At 42.2% G+C, this 14,532-nt stretch overlaps 2 protein-coding genes across 2 annotated transcripts in view; one reads left to right on the top strand and one right to left on the bottom strand.

Annotated features, from left to right (window-relative positions):
* Nucleotides 1–1,729, top strand: part of LOC136445010 (nardilysin-like) — a 63,129-nt gene extending 61,400 nt beyond the window's left edge. The window contains exon 43 of the mRNA XM_066442841.1: nt 290–1,729. Within this exon, the coding sequence (XP_066298938.1) occupies nt 290–421 (132 nt within the window). The 3' untranslated portion in view covers nt 422–1,729. The remainder of the gene's footprint in view (nt 1–289) is intronic.
* A 51-nt stretch (nt 1,730–1,780) lies between these two features.
* Nucleotides 1,781–9,296, bottom strand: LOC136444533 (uncharacterized). Its single transcript, XM_066442128.1, has 4 exons — nt 8,556–9,296; nt 6,981–7,066; nt 6,231–6,337; nt 1,781–5,993 (listed from the first exon to the last, which is right to left on the bottom strand). Exons 1-4 carry the CDS (start codon nt 9,234–9,236, stop codon nt 3,034–3,036), a joined length of 3,834 nt encoding a protein of 1,277 aa, XP_066298225.1. The 5' UTR covers nt 9,237–9,296; the 3' UTR covers nt 1,781–3,033.
* Nucleotides 9,297–14,532: the final 5,236 nt, after the last annotated feature.

The raw sequence follows: 14,532 nt of genomic DNA, 5'->3' as shown, positions 1-14,532 counted from the left end.
ATTCACAAAGAATCTTACCAAGCAGCTCAATATATTTCTTTGACTGAGACATTGATGTACAAGTCCATTTTTGTACCCTGTGTGCACTATAGGTTGTGTTTGTAAGTATAACCTTGTTTGTTTAACCTTCAACACCAGGGTTATTGGGTGGGTTAGGCAGAAGGGAGAAGGTTAACTTTGTTTTTTCACCAATCAAATTTTCTCTGTGTGCTTTATTGTATCTTCCATTTATATCAAAGTGTTTTAAATTTTTAAGAAGATTCACCTTGTTTTTTCCCCAACTGGACAGACCGATGAGTTGGATCTACAGCTGGAGATGCTGCCTGTGCAGGAGGAGGAGGAGGAGAGGACCAACATCTCCGACATCCCCGCCTTCAAACGGAGCCTCATGGTCTTCCCTGTCACTCTCATCACATCCTGACATCTCCACCAATCAGAGGACTATTGCTGACATCTCCACCAATCAGAGGACTTACATCTGCTTCTGACTCTTGACCACCAATCAGAGGAAACTTGTATCACCATATCTCTACCAATCAGAGGAAACTTGTATCACCATATCTCTACCAATCAGAGGGGACCAACATCACCTGCCAATCCCCAGCGTAACCATCTCAACCAATGAGAGCACAGCTTTTGTCACGAGTCATCCCAACAATTCCAGCAGATGTGCAATAACTATTGGCTGCAAAGCAATAGAAATTATTAAATCCAATGTATTGGTTGTTTAGAGGTGAAGAAGTTGTAAAATTGTTGGTAAATAGATCATAGGGTGTTCATCCTTAAATGCACAATGTAGAATATCCTGACCAATTGTTATTATAGGTTTGCGTAGCAAAACCTTTGTTGGATCGGTTGGCATGTGTGGTGGCCGCCATCTTGAATTGTGATGTCACAGGGTCGCCATACCATTTTTTGGGAGGGGTGTTTTTTTGGGTCGCTAGAGTTCTCTCTATTTTTATCAAATCGGCACACAACTATCACACATTCAACTAGATAAAAATAGAAATTCAATACCAATTCATATTTATAAAAAGACCCCGTGATCGCTAAACTAACATAGCAAACCTGAAGTATATGTAGCACAAATACTTAACTCTAGTTGCAATTTAGGCTAATAATCTCTAGTTGCAAATTAGGCTAATAATTTAATCTCTTTGCTCTTAGAGAAATATTCCAGAACTGGAAGATCGACATAAGATTGTGTTTGAGGGGAAAGTTAACACACGGTTTTTGATAACTTGTTTGCCCCATCTTACATCTATTCTGTCCTGTATCAAATGAAAACTTTGTCCGATATAACTGGTGGTTTGAATGATACATATGTTTCCCCATCTGTTGTAGCAAGGCTTCAAAACATCAAAGGCTCCACAAGTACAAGTTTGAGGTTCATTCTGAAGTGTAGTGTAACTATAGCTTAAGTTTAAGTTATGTTTAAATTATGAGCAAGGCATTTTATGGTCCTTTTTTTGTTATTTGTAGAGTGGAATTGGTTTTACATCTTAAGTGACAATTTTGAAATGTAACAAGAAATTTTTCAGAAAAAACTTTCCAACATTTTGTTCATGAAGCTTGAAGATCACTTTGTTATATAGTCTAGTGTTGCCAATGTGTATGTATGGGTGGTTATTTGTGAGATTCAACAGCAAAGTATCTTGTAGACGCCCTGTGGTATGTTTTATTTCAGAGAAGAAGTTTGCAATAAAACGTCTTTGTCGTATCAATGTCACCTTGCTTTTTCTGCTTCTTCTGTCAGTGTTCCATTCTGTGCCTTTTGTGGTCACTCAATCATGACCTCCAGCGGCTGGTGGTATATTGCAGCAACTCAACTGTGTTCTAGTCACCAAAAGGTTATCTTTAGGTGTGTGTATATATATATGTGTGTGCATGTGCGTGTGAGTATGTGTGTGTGCATGAGTCAGTTCAGGATGAAGCTGTATTTGGAGGGGAACTATAAGAACTGCCAGGAGCTAATACTCCCTATGACTCCTCCAAGAATGCAGAGTCAGTCGTGTGTTGTTGTTGATGGGAAAGAGGCAGAAAGTACTGATGTTTACAATGAAGGTACATGAAATTGATCAACAATTGTGGAGAATTCTGCATTCAATTTGTTACAGTGCACATGTAAACATCATTTATTTTTTATTCCATACAATGGTCCATTGTCTTCATATTCATTGAATTCAGTATTTCCAACAAAAGATTGTCTTTTGTCAATAAACACAGTGACTTCATTCCTACACAATCTAGACTGACTGCAAGAAATGTGTGTAGAAGGCTCAATGTTACATCTTAAACATCGATAAGGAATGAAACATCTTATGCAAACACATGCCACTAAGAACTTCTAGATGTCATGTTGTTCTGAGTCACTGCAATACAATTGCAACAAGTACAATGAAGGGCAACATGACAATTGAACTTATTATATAATTTCTGATATCTAACAATTCGAAATAACTTATCTGCTATATGAATACCATTAGACAATCTATGTAATAGTGTGCATGCTAATGCTCTAGAATAATATTTAAGTAACGTTAACAGTATGCTGCATCAGGAATGTATAACATTGTCTAGATAGAGACTTGAGACAAACTCTTGATGCTTCTTATTTATTTCCACAGTTTCACAGAGGTGAATGCAGAGATGGAGAAATTTATTGAGGAGTTTGACAAAATCTTACAGAGGAGAACTTTGCTGCACAGGTGAGACTTAAGTCTCCTGTGTCTGTGGCCGACTTAGACGTTCTGGAAACTTGACACTCTTTCAGGGTTTTTTTTATGTTGGGCTAAAATGATTTTAACCTGCTGGTTGTATTAAGTCATCTCGTTTGTCATAGTGACAGCAGAAGTCATCATTGGAAATGTTTTTTGTGCAACCTTTATTTTCATATCATTTAAATTAGACCCCATGTGACCTTGAAGCTGTGTGCAGGTCTTCACCTTTGGCCCTGGGGTAAAGTCTGCTATCTCTCATGGTAGATGTTGCAATAGACTTAATTTCAATTGCAAGATTACATTCAGAGGTTTTTTATATCGATGGGGGACTTTTGTCTTTGCGATAAATCTGCCTCTCCATATCCAGGGCTTCTTGGCGGAGACTGATGGCCTTTTTGCAATCACCCAGTTTGTACCAGGCCATCCCCAGGTTGTGGAGTGACTCGGCAATGTGATGATGTGCTGTATCCTGACCATAGATTCTCCTGCGCATCTCCAGTGCCTCCTCATAGTACCCTTTTGCTTTTTTGTAATCACCCAGTTTGTACCAGGTTGACCCCAGGTTGTTGAGTGAGGTGGCAATGAGAGCATGTGCTTTACCATAGATATCCCTGAACATCTGCAGTGCCTGTTCATAGTAGCTGATTGCTTCACTGTAATCACCCAGGCCATGCCAGGCTTCTCCCAGCTGGTTAAGTGAGATGGCAATGTGAGAATGTGCTGTATTCTGACCATAGATACTCCTTTGCATATTCAGTGCCTGTTTGTGGTAGCTGATGGCTTTTGTGCAATCACCCAGTTTGTACCAGGCTGACCCCAGGCTGCTGAGTGACTCCGCAATGCCATGATGTTCTGTACTCTGACCGTAGATAATCCTGCGCATCTGCAAAGCCTGTTCATAATAGCTGATTGCTTTTCTGTAATTCCCGAGGTTCCACCAGGCTGTCCCCAGGTTGTTGATAAAGGTGGCAATGTCAGGATGTGCTGTGTCCCCACCATAGATACTTCTGTACATCTGCAGTACCTGTTCAGTGTAGCTCAATGCTTTTCTGTAATCACCCTGGAAATCCCAGGCTCCCCTCAGGTTGTTGAGTGAGATTGCAATTTCAGGATGTGCTGTGCTGTCTCCATAGATAGTCCTGAGCATCTGCAGTGCCTGCTCCTGGTATCTGATTCCTTTTGTGTTATCACCCAGATCACAACAGGCTGCCCCCAGGTTTCTGAGTGAGGTGGCAATGGCAGGATGTGCTGTACTCTGACCATGGATATCCCTGAACATCTGCAGTGCCTGTTCATAGTAGCTGATTGCTTTCTTGTAATCACCCAGCTGACTATAGGCTCCCCCCAGGTTGTTGAGTGAGGTGGCAATGCCAGAATGTGGTGTAGTCTGACCATAGATACTCCTCTCCATCTGCAGTGCCTGTTCATGGTAGCTGATTGCTTTCTGGTTATCCCCCAGCTTATCCCAGGCTCCACCCAGGTCGCTGAGTGACTTTACAATTTTAGGACGTAAGCGAAAACACTTACCATAGCTACGGAGCCTCTGCAGTGCCTGTTCGTGGTAGCTGATTGCTTTTCGGTTATTTCCCGCCATGTGCAAAGCATCTCCAAGATTTTGGAGTAAGTCAATTTTTGCAGTGTTTGAAAGTTCATCTTTCTTCAAGGCTTCCTTATAGCAACTGATAGCCGACCTATAGTTGCATATCTCAGAGTACATACTTCCTTGTACTTCTGGAGAATTATCATAGAAATCAGAGAAGGACTTGAGAATTATTTTCTTATCACGACATTTGGACAAAACTCTCCTCAAAGGGATTACTGTGAAATAGTATCTGAAAAGCTGTTTTTCATTTTGTAGATGGAAAACTGGACTCAGTTCATTTGTTTCTAGATAATGTTTGGTCTGTAAGGATGATTTAAGTCCATGCAGTGCTGTTTCCATTGAGGCAATAGCTGACAGATTTTCCTTCTGTCCACCATTTGCAATGTAGGTTCTGAGCCTGAGTTCTGCTGAGATGCTGGCAAGCACTGTCAGGTGGTGTGCATTGTTGGCACTGATCACTTGTTGGTTTTCCATTTTCTCTATTGTCTCCCAAACTGTGGTAGGTACAATGCCTGAGTACAGTGCCAAGCAGTCCACTGCTACAGCTGGGAAGCGATAGATTTCTTTTTTAACATCCATCAGCCTTGCTGTAATTGTTTCCTCTCGTCTGTTGCTCATCATATCTTCCTTCAGTGTCTCCTCTACCAATTGTTGAGCCATTTTACCCCCATCATCTTGCAGTTTCTTCACTGTGATGTTCATGTATGTTCCCATCAATTCCTGGTCCCCTGCTATCAGGCAAGGGTTTCTCAAGACAGTAGCAAGGTGATATCCTTCTTTCAGGTACAATGTTACATCCTTTTGTAGTATTGATGCCATGTTTTCTGGTGTGCAGATGAGTTCACTTGGTGGTTCATTCTTAGTTCCCTGCCTGCCTAGTGGAGTCTTGCTTGCCTTTGGCATGGAGCCATCAAATGCAAACCCACGTGGTGTAACAGAGTCATAGAACCAGTTGTCAAGTGGATCCTTGGAGTAGAAGTCATTGAGAGATTTTATTCCCAGTGCTGGGAGAATGGTTTCTCCCAGGTTGACCACCTTGAGGTGTAGGTAGTGGGTGAGATTGCGGAAATACACAAGACATTCCTTACTTTCTTCTTCTACCAAGATGGCAAACTCCAGGTCTGAGTATGGAGTAACCAGTCCTGTGGCCTGTGAACCCAAACCTATCAGGGCATACTTACAGGGAGGGCGACCCATTAACCCAATACACTCTTCTACAAGCAGGCTGATGAACTCCTTCCTTTGTTGTACGATGTTCTCAAACAAGTGCCTGACAGCCTGAGCTCGTTTTGCCTCTATCTTTTTGACACATGGGTCATCCTCATCAAGTGCGTAGGGATCCAGCTGCTGGTCAATCCAGGTTTCCATCTCCAGCTTGATCTGGTCCCGCATCTCCTTCAGCTGTTTCTTGTGCTTTTCTGTGTTGTCTTGACTTACATTAGGATGAATCTTTAAGATACATTTCATAAATGCCTTCTCTACTTCTCTAATATCTGTATCTATGTTACAATTGAGGACTTGATCCTCTGACTTGGCTATTGCTGCATTGTAGAGTGCTGCTGCTTTGACAAAGTCTCCCCCATCTCCTGTCTGCTGACCTCGCTTACTGTAGACATCCCCCAACTTGAACAGGGGCTCCACCTCTCTCTGGTACTGCTGGGCTGTGGGATCTGACAGGACAGAATTTGATATTGGCCATTTACATTAGCTGGATTTGGCTAAGAAAGCTGCGACATTACAGTACCTGTTTTCATCTACATTTGTATATAAACAGCATCTGTCCTTGAAATAGGCGTGAAATGTATCACCATGTTGCATATTCTAATTAGGCTAAAGTCCATAAGTTTACCATTTTATCATTTTCATGTGGAAATCTCTACATGTTAATCAAAAAGTTTCCTTCTTACCTGTCACATGCACCAACTTGAGTGCAGCTGCAAAGTGCTGCTCTGCTGAGTCCAGGTCTGCCCTGGTAAGGGAGGAGTCACCTTGCTTCAGATGGTCTCTGTATGGACTGGAAGAGGAAGATAAGCATTAGGTTTCTGTGGGTTGTTACAATGTAGGTTGTGAACCATACATTTCGAAGATCAGGGCAACATCGATATGATCCAAGGCAACTTGTACTACTGTACATCCTCAGAACTGCTATTTTGTCTGGGCTACCTGTATACCAGTACAAAACCAGTACTTCTTGCTGGACAGGTCCGATAAAAGCGGTCCGGAAAAAATCGGTGGACTGAATGTTGGATCGATTAGAAAATAAACGCAATGATTGTTGCGCTGAATTAAGTGTAGTTGCATAGCCACAATCTCCTGTCACATTTATGCGACCTGTACCAACCAATCACAAAAATGTCATACAAATAAGAAACAAAGTTTTACAAAAAAATGGGTCTCCGGGTGTGTTTTTTAGTAGAAAACCATAAAAACAAACGAAATGACAAAAAAAATGTAAACACTGTTGCTGTCTTACTATTTGGTCTGCCAAAACATTATACATGCCCATCCCACTACAATAGTCAGGTCCAGACCTGGACCTGTTCCATGTATTTTTACAAAGCTTGGTTATGAAATTTTCAAATAGATTTTTGAAGTGTTTAGTAAGCTTGCATATGTTATGTAAATCCAAAATGTACCTGCTATCAAACGTTTCCCACCTTGTTCTGTCTGGATGGAGATGCTGGTCTTGGGTGATGTCAGTTCCAGACTGGTGCCCCGTCTTTGGTCTTCTTTCTCTTGACTTCTAATCAACATTTGCGGGTTGAAAAATCATGACTTGTTAGTTCTTGATATCTTCAGTATAACTATCATTGTCATCTAGGGTTGATCATGAAGACATTAAAAACACTATTATAAAATGATCGTCCAAGAATGGACTATTTAGATAAACCATGAAAAATGGAGATAAAGGTTTGGGTGAGTCTGTTTGTGTTTCCAGACCACAAACAGACTGTAGTCAGCATAACTCAAGAACCTCTTGATGGATTACAATGATATTTGGCATGTGGGAAAGTGTTGGGAAGCCGAAATTCAAGATTGATTTTGGGCCCCCTGGTATATGCCTTTTTGTTTTTATTGTTTTATTCGAATATACATAAGTACATAACATAACAGTACGTTTACATTAAAATTCCACAGATATACACAGTTACATATTGTTGCAGGGGTCATTCCCACTGTGTTTTTTTTGGCTAGGGTGACACTGTGCTCCCTTGAACTTTTTCGACAGGGGTGTTTCATCCACCCTGGATTTTCTGTGCTAGGGTTTCTTCCCTAGGACTTCTGTGCAGGGATGTCTTTCCTGGGTTTCTGTGCAGGGTTTTCCTTCCCTGTTGTTTGAGTTTAAGACTTACCACTTGTCTGATTTCATTACATATTTTACATATTCTATTAATTTCAAAAAGAAAACATCTTGATATGTAAAACACTTCACTCTTTACACATTCAAATCAACTTTACAGGTACAATATTCTTGGGCAAAACATGAAAAACATTCCCATAAAGACAACGCCAGGTTTACAAAAGCATCATCCCTACACATACAGAAGAACAAGAACATTCCTGGGTACCATAAACAACATACACCAGATTTAACGTTACATATACAAAAACAAACAGTTGATTAACCTTATCACAATTAACACACCTGGGGAGTAAAAGACTCAGAAACAATGACTACACAACAGTCACAATCATTATCACTTTCACAGCTTTACAGCCTGGTATGTGACCTTGGTACTGCAGCAGAACTTCAGTTTTTGTATCTTTTGACCTGGATGTGCTATGGTCTTGATTTTTAGGCGGCATATAATTTGTGATGTACTGAAAAAGTGGTGTAGGTTTGGGCCCCCCTTATACGACTCAAATACATGAAAAATATGCAGTTTATGACAAGTGGAACATGAACAGATACCAATTATGCTTATGAATTCCTAATTTGCATAATTAATGCATAAGCGCCATAATTCATTTAAGTGGTAAATGATAGGACTGTCAATATTGCGACATGTGTAAGTTAGTTAAAGGTGTTCATGACCAAGCATAGATTATGTAAATGTGTAAGTCATTTGCATTAACAAAATATTTCATGGAGATATGCGGTCTCCGAATTCTTGTTATTCTTTTTTTTTGATTGGACAGGGATACAGAATATTGGATGCTACACTAGCAGTGACCACAAAGACAGGCCAGAAATAAGTATGTCATCAAAGATATTAAGGAAAATTACTCACCCGTGTTGCAGCTTCCCTGCTCTTGTCCATGTACCTGATGCGATGTTCTAGAGTCAGTTTTGTCTCAGGATCCCCACATCTTGTCAGGGCCTTGTTGTACATGGCAGCTGCCTTGGAGAACTGGGATACCTCTGAAGTTTTCTTGCCTTTCTTGAGGTAGAGATCACCAAATGATTTTAGAACCTCAAGCTCCAAAACTATGTCACTGTTACCAATCGCAGTCACTAATATTTCTGTGTAGATCTCCTCAACAGAGTGCCAGGGTTTGCCAACTCTTTTGTCCACTTTGTAACAAATTTTTGCCACCCTTAAGACATTGCTGCCCCAGTAGTCTCGTGGCTGATACCGTGGAGTGTTCCCCTGCAGCACTTGTCTGGAGAGTTTCTCCATGTAGCCGATACGATGTTCCAGTGTTTGTCCCATGTCTGGATCTGTGCAGCGCAGCAGGGCAGCAGCATACAGGGCAGCAGTCTTGTCAAACTCTGCTGAATCTTTACTGAGAATGGCTTTCTGAAGTTTAAGGTCTCCAAGACTTTTCAGGACTTCAGCCTCAATAAAGCAATCTCTGCTGAGAATGGCTTCTCTCAGAGCCTGTCCATACCCTTTGCCATGTTGACTCTCGAGCCACGACTCCAAGTCACGTAGCTTGCTTGCCAGGCTGGTCATCTTAATGTCATACATTTTATCAACCTTTAACAAAAGGAGAGAACTATTTGTTAATTTCAGAACAACTGATAATAACTGTTAAGGCGGTAGTGCCCCTAACATAACCCGGATTTTTACTTATCTAAATACATAAATACGCCTTGTTTGTTGCTACTGACAATGCTGATTAGAAAAGGTAAATAAAGCAAGTCCATGCACACAGCTGTCAAAAATGTATTGTTTTTCGGAAAAAGAGAACGTTACAATAATAATGGTAGCGCGCCCACTCACCGCAGTCCCCGGTATTAAACTGCGTAGCGGCGGCTATTGTTGCTAAGTATACGACCTGTACTGTACCAAGCACTCACACAACTATCATACACATGAGAAATAAAGCTTCACAAAACACTAAAAATACGGGTTTTCACATGTTTGTTGAGGAGAAAACCGACCATAGATAAAGAACAAAAACATTGCGGGAGTGTGGCCTTAAAGCAGCAGGACGATCAAGGGTTCCTTACATTGTTACTGGCCAACATATGATTCTTACCGCCTATGAAAATGAAACTTTATATAGAGATGTCAAAGATATTTCCCGATAAGTAGACGGTTGTTAACGTTATATTGATGTTGGCGGAGTCATTTTGTTTGCAACAATTTTGTTAGTCGGGCCGCCGTATTTAGACCATTTCCTGTTGAAACATGCCCTTGTTCTTTGTGATATGTATGTGTGCTGTGTGGATGCATGTGTTGTGAGAGCCATGAACCTACAGGTGAAGTTTTAAACGTGACTTAGATATCTGAAATGAATCATAAATCTCACCTGTATGTCTGAGACTCCACAGTGAACCTGCCTGGGTAGAGACTTGCCTGTTTCTCCCTGCACGGAGAGTTACGGCTAACGGTTTCCTCTTCCTGTTTTTACCGACGCGACGCGACGGGACTTTCCATTACATCATGCCTATATTTAACAGTCTTTTGTGCACCTGGCAAGAAGAAACCTGAAAGAACTGAAAGGCCGCGTGTTACCTGATATGTCGACACGATGATTCACCAGGCTGGGGTCCTGTTAACATAAACTATTGCAGCTGGTTTTCTCCTAATTGTTAGGTCTGTGCGATCACTTTAGATGACTGCCATCCCGGTACAAAGTTCCGCAACCCCATTCCAGGTGTTGTATCGTATTTGATATTTGACCTTCATAAGTGAGCATTTTTATTCAAAAGTCACTTTGTAGTCTTTCTGACAAGTTCAAAGCTTTGCTCAAACCTCCATCTCGTGAGGGGCTGAAGTTTGCCATCCCTGCTACTGTGTGTGTGTGTGGTGAGGGGGTGAAGTCTGCCATCCCCGACTGCCATGTTCCGTATGATTTCAGCATCTGTTTCAAAAACCGTAAGGCTCCTGAAGTAAACGTCTAAAGTTGGTTCTGAAGTATAATGTAACTATAGCTTAAGTTTAAGTTATCTTTAACTTCTGAACAAGATACTCTATGGTATCTTGTGGCATTTGTATAGTGAAACTCTTAAGTAACAGTTTTGAAATGTAACAAAATACTTTTTCAGAAAAACTTTTCAACATTTTGTACATGAAGATCAAAGTGTAGTTATATAGTCTGGTAGGAGAATCCATCACCAATGTGCTAAGCTATGAGTATGTTTGTAACATTATTTACTTACTTGAGAGATTCAACCGCAGAACATCTTGTAAATGCGGTACGTTTGTTTCAGAGAAGAGATTTACAGTCCAGACGTTGAAATTAAACATCTTTGTCGCTTCAAAGTCGTCATGCTTTCTTCTTGCGTCCGTGTTTCTGCCTTCATGCCTATTCTGGGTGCTCGGTAACGACCTCCAGCGGCTGATGGTATATTGCAGCAATCAACGAGCATTACTTATAGTCAAAAGCTAACAATTGGTAGGTATGAATTTGTTAGTAACATTGATTGCTTTTTTGTGAGAACGCATGATGCAGGAAAACGTCTTTCAGACGCCCTGAGGTGGGTTGTGTTTCAGAGAAGTCTAGAAGTTGCAAAAAGCATCTTTGTTGCTGTCTAATTGAATCCTTGTGACTTGAGTGATCCATTCCGATTCTGGATCAGTGCCTTTTGTGGTCGCACAATAACGACCTCCAGCGGTTGGTGGTATATTGCAACTACTCCAACTTGACGTAAGTTTAAAGACCATTGGGTGGTTACAGATAAAAGCTAATATTGGCATGGATGTGGGTATCATTGATTGCTTTCTGTGAGAGCGGATGTTTCAACAAAAATCTTATGAGCGCTCTTTGTCAACGTCTAAAGGGAGTGATCAATGCCGATTCTAGATCTGTGCATTTTGTGGTCGCACAATCACGACCTCCAGCGGTCAGTGGCATATTGCAGCAGCCCCAGGCCATTGACCGAGAACGGTATAACTGCGGGCGGGAATGGTGACCTGAACCAATCTCCTTGCCTGAACCGTGACCGCGGATGACCCGGCGGCTAACCGCTTACATCCCCGATAACCTGCCCGGGACGACCTTCACGGGAAACGGGAGGGTTTTAGAGACAGGAACAGTTCGACTCGGAGAGGTTTAACTGGGACTTCAGATATCTGAATAGTAGCCGTGGCGACTAACGAAGGGAGTTTTTGCATGATTACATAGGGAAAGTATATGTAATATCAAGCAAAAACTCCCTTCGTTAGTCGCCACGGCTATCTGAATAGTAGAGAGAAATTAATATTTCTTACAGCCTTTGATAGACCAACTCTAACTAATCACACAGCCTCGTAAATTTATACAATTACCAAGAAGCGAGAGGAAGTCGAAAATACTAGAGTATGCTAGATGTTTATATGGTAATACTCGTGAATATGTATAGATTTGTTAACATGTGACCTGTGCTTAGCCTTAGCCCAGTGGGGCAAACATGTATAATAAAGGTCTTCATTAATCATCTCCATTCATCATTTACTAGTGGTCCTGGACAGGAACTCATATGAAACTTCCTCTCTATATATTCTTCGATAGACAATGACGATGAAATTTATTGCATATCCATGCCCAACAATAGAAACAGACTTAGGCAATATCTGTCGGCAGGCTGAGTTTACTTAATCTCCAAGCAGGTCTACTGCGTTCCGGCAGCAAGACATGTCTTCACGATCACCATTGTATCGATTTGCATACTAATGCCGGGCGGGTTTTGTATCCTATTGGCCCTTTGGATACTGTCTTGTCACTGCTAGATCTGCTTGGGGATTAACGTTAACTAAAAGTTTACTTTATTTGCTTCAGTGCATTCAGAGTTGCCGAGGATCTTAAGGTTTAAGTACTCCTATCATCATCAGTTCGCCCAGTGCCGTCTGTCAGAGACCAGCGCCCCTTCGCACCTCAAGCTCCGAGGCGCCGAAAGGAAATCATGTGGACCAGCTACAACAGACTTGAACTTGTCATGTGCGTCATCAGTGCGTCATCCGCTACGTCATCCTGGACTGAGCTTTGCTCGGATTTCTCTAGAGACTTCTTTTATCAATATTTAATTGAAAATCGATAATTCTGCAAACGTAGTGTCACTGCGCTGTTAGCGCAACGTCCGAGAGCTAGGGGAGTTTCCCCGGGACGACAAATACTGTCCATAGCGTCTGTCTTCTCTGCCACGACCATTGGAAGATTAGCTCAACTATTCATTGAGTTCATTTGAGCTATAAAACTGTACTTCAACAGAGATTATTATAGAGGCTTACCCGTGCGTTGGTCACTTATATTACTCCAAGTCGACTAATTGGGCACCAATGATGATTGAAAAAGCCTTAGCCGCTCAGAAGTGTGTGTGACATCTGTATCGTACCCGGAGGGTTTAAGTGTTAGAAAAGAGGACACAGAACTGCGGAGTCAGACAGGTCCCCCCCCCCCAGACGTCTGCTGAAGCATGATGTCTGTTAATTAGTCCGTAATCAGCAGCTTAGGCTCACCTGGGGCTTGTTTGAAGACTGATTATCTAACAAATGTCACATTGACGAGACCATTACCTGTTATATTGTGTTTCTGTTCTGAAGTTATTCTTTTACGGCAATGTGAGTACCAAACACGTGTTCTGTGGCTTGAAATAAACCAAACGCGTTTCAAAAGATGTAGGTGTTTCCGAAATACAGGGTCTTGTCTTGAACCCCTTCCCTCCATACACTACGTGTGACTTCTAACTATTATTTTCATAAAAATGTGTACTTCAATGAGTCTAGCTACACAAAGAGATGACTAGACCACAGATGCCCTGGCGGGTATTCTCTAAGCCCTGCGCATCTGAGGCGGGCATGCCGTAGTACCTGCCGGGTCAAGTTGGTAGTCAAGGAGTTTATAGAGCAGCAGACACCTTAAGCCGTCACGGGTGACTTCACGGGATGAGCGGCGTTACTAGGCCGGTAATCAGTACCTGGACTTACCTGGGGTAAGAATATATATTACCTGGCGGCGGGGTCTTTGTGAAGAGACCAATAAACACCTGTCGGACCGCAGCCAACCGAACCTAACGCCGTTTGTCTGTGCCGCAGACTGTGGCTCTGTCTTGTCATGATTCACACAAATCTGCCCGCAGGCCGCAATAACTCTCACCGAAAGAGGGGCGGGGTTTTCTGGGGTTACTCAAGTTTAGCGACACACATTTCTGCCTTTAATAACACATTGTTAAACCATCCGGCTGTCCATCAATATCAGCAGGTCAACTGATGACAGAATGGGTGCAGGTCCGGTAGATCTTTCTACCTATCCGGAGTTTGATCCAAGTCGGCCCAGCTCGGACATGTTGTAACGGATTGCATTCGTAATTTCGGATGGTGACGTTACTTCTTATCATGTACGTTTTAACAGAACTGTGCTGGGTGATGGGGTCTGCTGTCGGTACATCAGCGAGGTTTATGGCTCTTTTTGAGACGGGCTTGCAGAGGTGCGTCCAGATGACTGAGGTGCCAAGGTACACGCGCACACGCGCGCGCACACACACACACACACATACACACGCTCACAAATTCACTGATACAGACAGACAGGACAAAACAACACTTCAACTTCACTGCTAGGGACCACTGGGATGGAATAACAAACGAAAAGAGCCCTGCCCAAACATCTGCTTGGAGGCGCGCGCGTGTGACATAATAACCCTGACCGTGACGTCATGACGGGTGTTCTGGGAAGGACGCGCCTCGGACTGACTCAGGAACATCGCAGTCGGCATCATTACTTAACGTTACATCATCATCAGGAGTCTGAATTCCCAGAAGTCTTATCAAAATAATTACATGGGCGGAGAGCGGTCTGCAATTAGATAAACTACCCCCGACGGAGCCGGAATTAACCATC

Source organism: Branchiostoma lanceolatum, chromosome 11 (genome assembly GCF_035083965.1).
Source record: "Branchiostoma lanceolatum isolate klBraLanc5 chromosome 11, klBraLanc5.hap2, whole genome shotgun sequence".
In the NCBI taxonomy this organism is placed as follows: domain Eukaryota; kingdom Metazoa; phylum Chordata; class Leptocardii; order Amphioxiformes; family Branchiostomatidae; genus Branchiostoma; species Branchiostoma lanceolatum.
Note: the sequence above shows the minus strand (reverse complement) of the source record. Positions and strands in the feature narration are given on the sequence as shown.

What these genes read in the sequence shown, in the direction of transcription:
- LOC136444533 (XM_066442128.1), bottom strand. Translation starts at nt 9,236, where the DNA reads ATGTATGACATTAAGATGACCAGCCTGGCAAGCAAGCTACGTGACTTG. An exon ending in CTCCATCCAGACAGAACAAG is followed by an intron (nt 6,338 to 6,980) that starts GTGGGAAACGTT and finishes TTCCTCTTCCAG; the next exon opens with TCCATACAGAGACCATCTGA. An exon ending in CAAGTTGGTGCATGTGACAG is followed by an intron (nt 5,994 to 6,230) that starts GTAAGAAGGAAA and finishes CTGTCCTGTCAG; the next exon opens with ATCCCACAGCCCAGCAGTAC.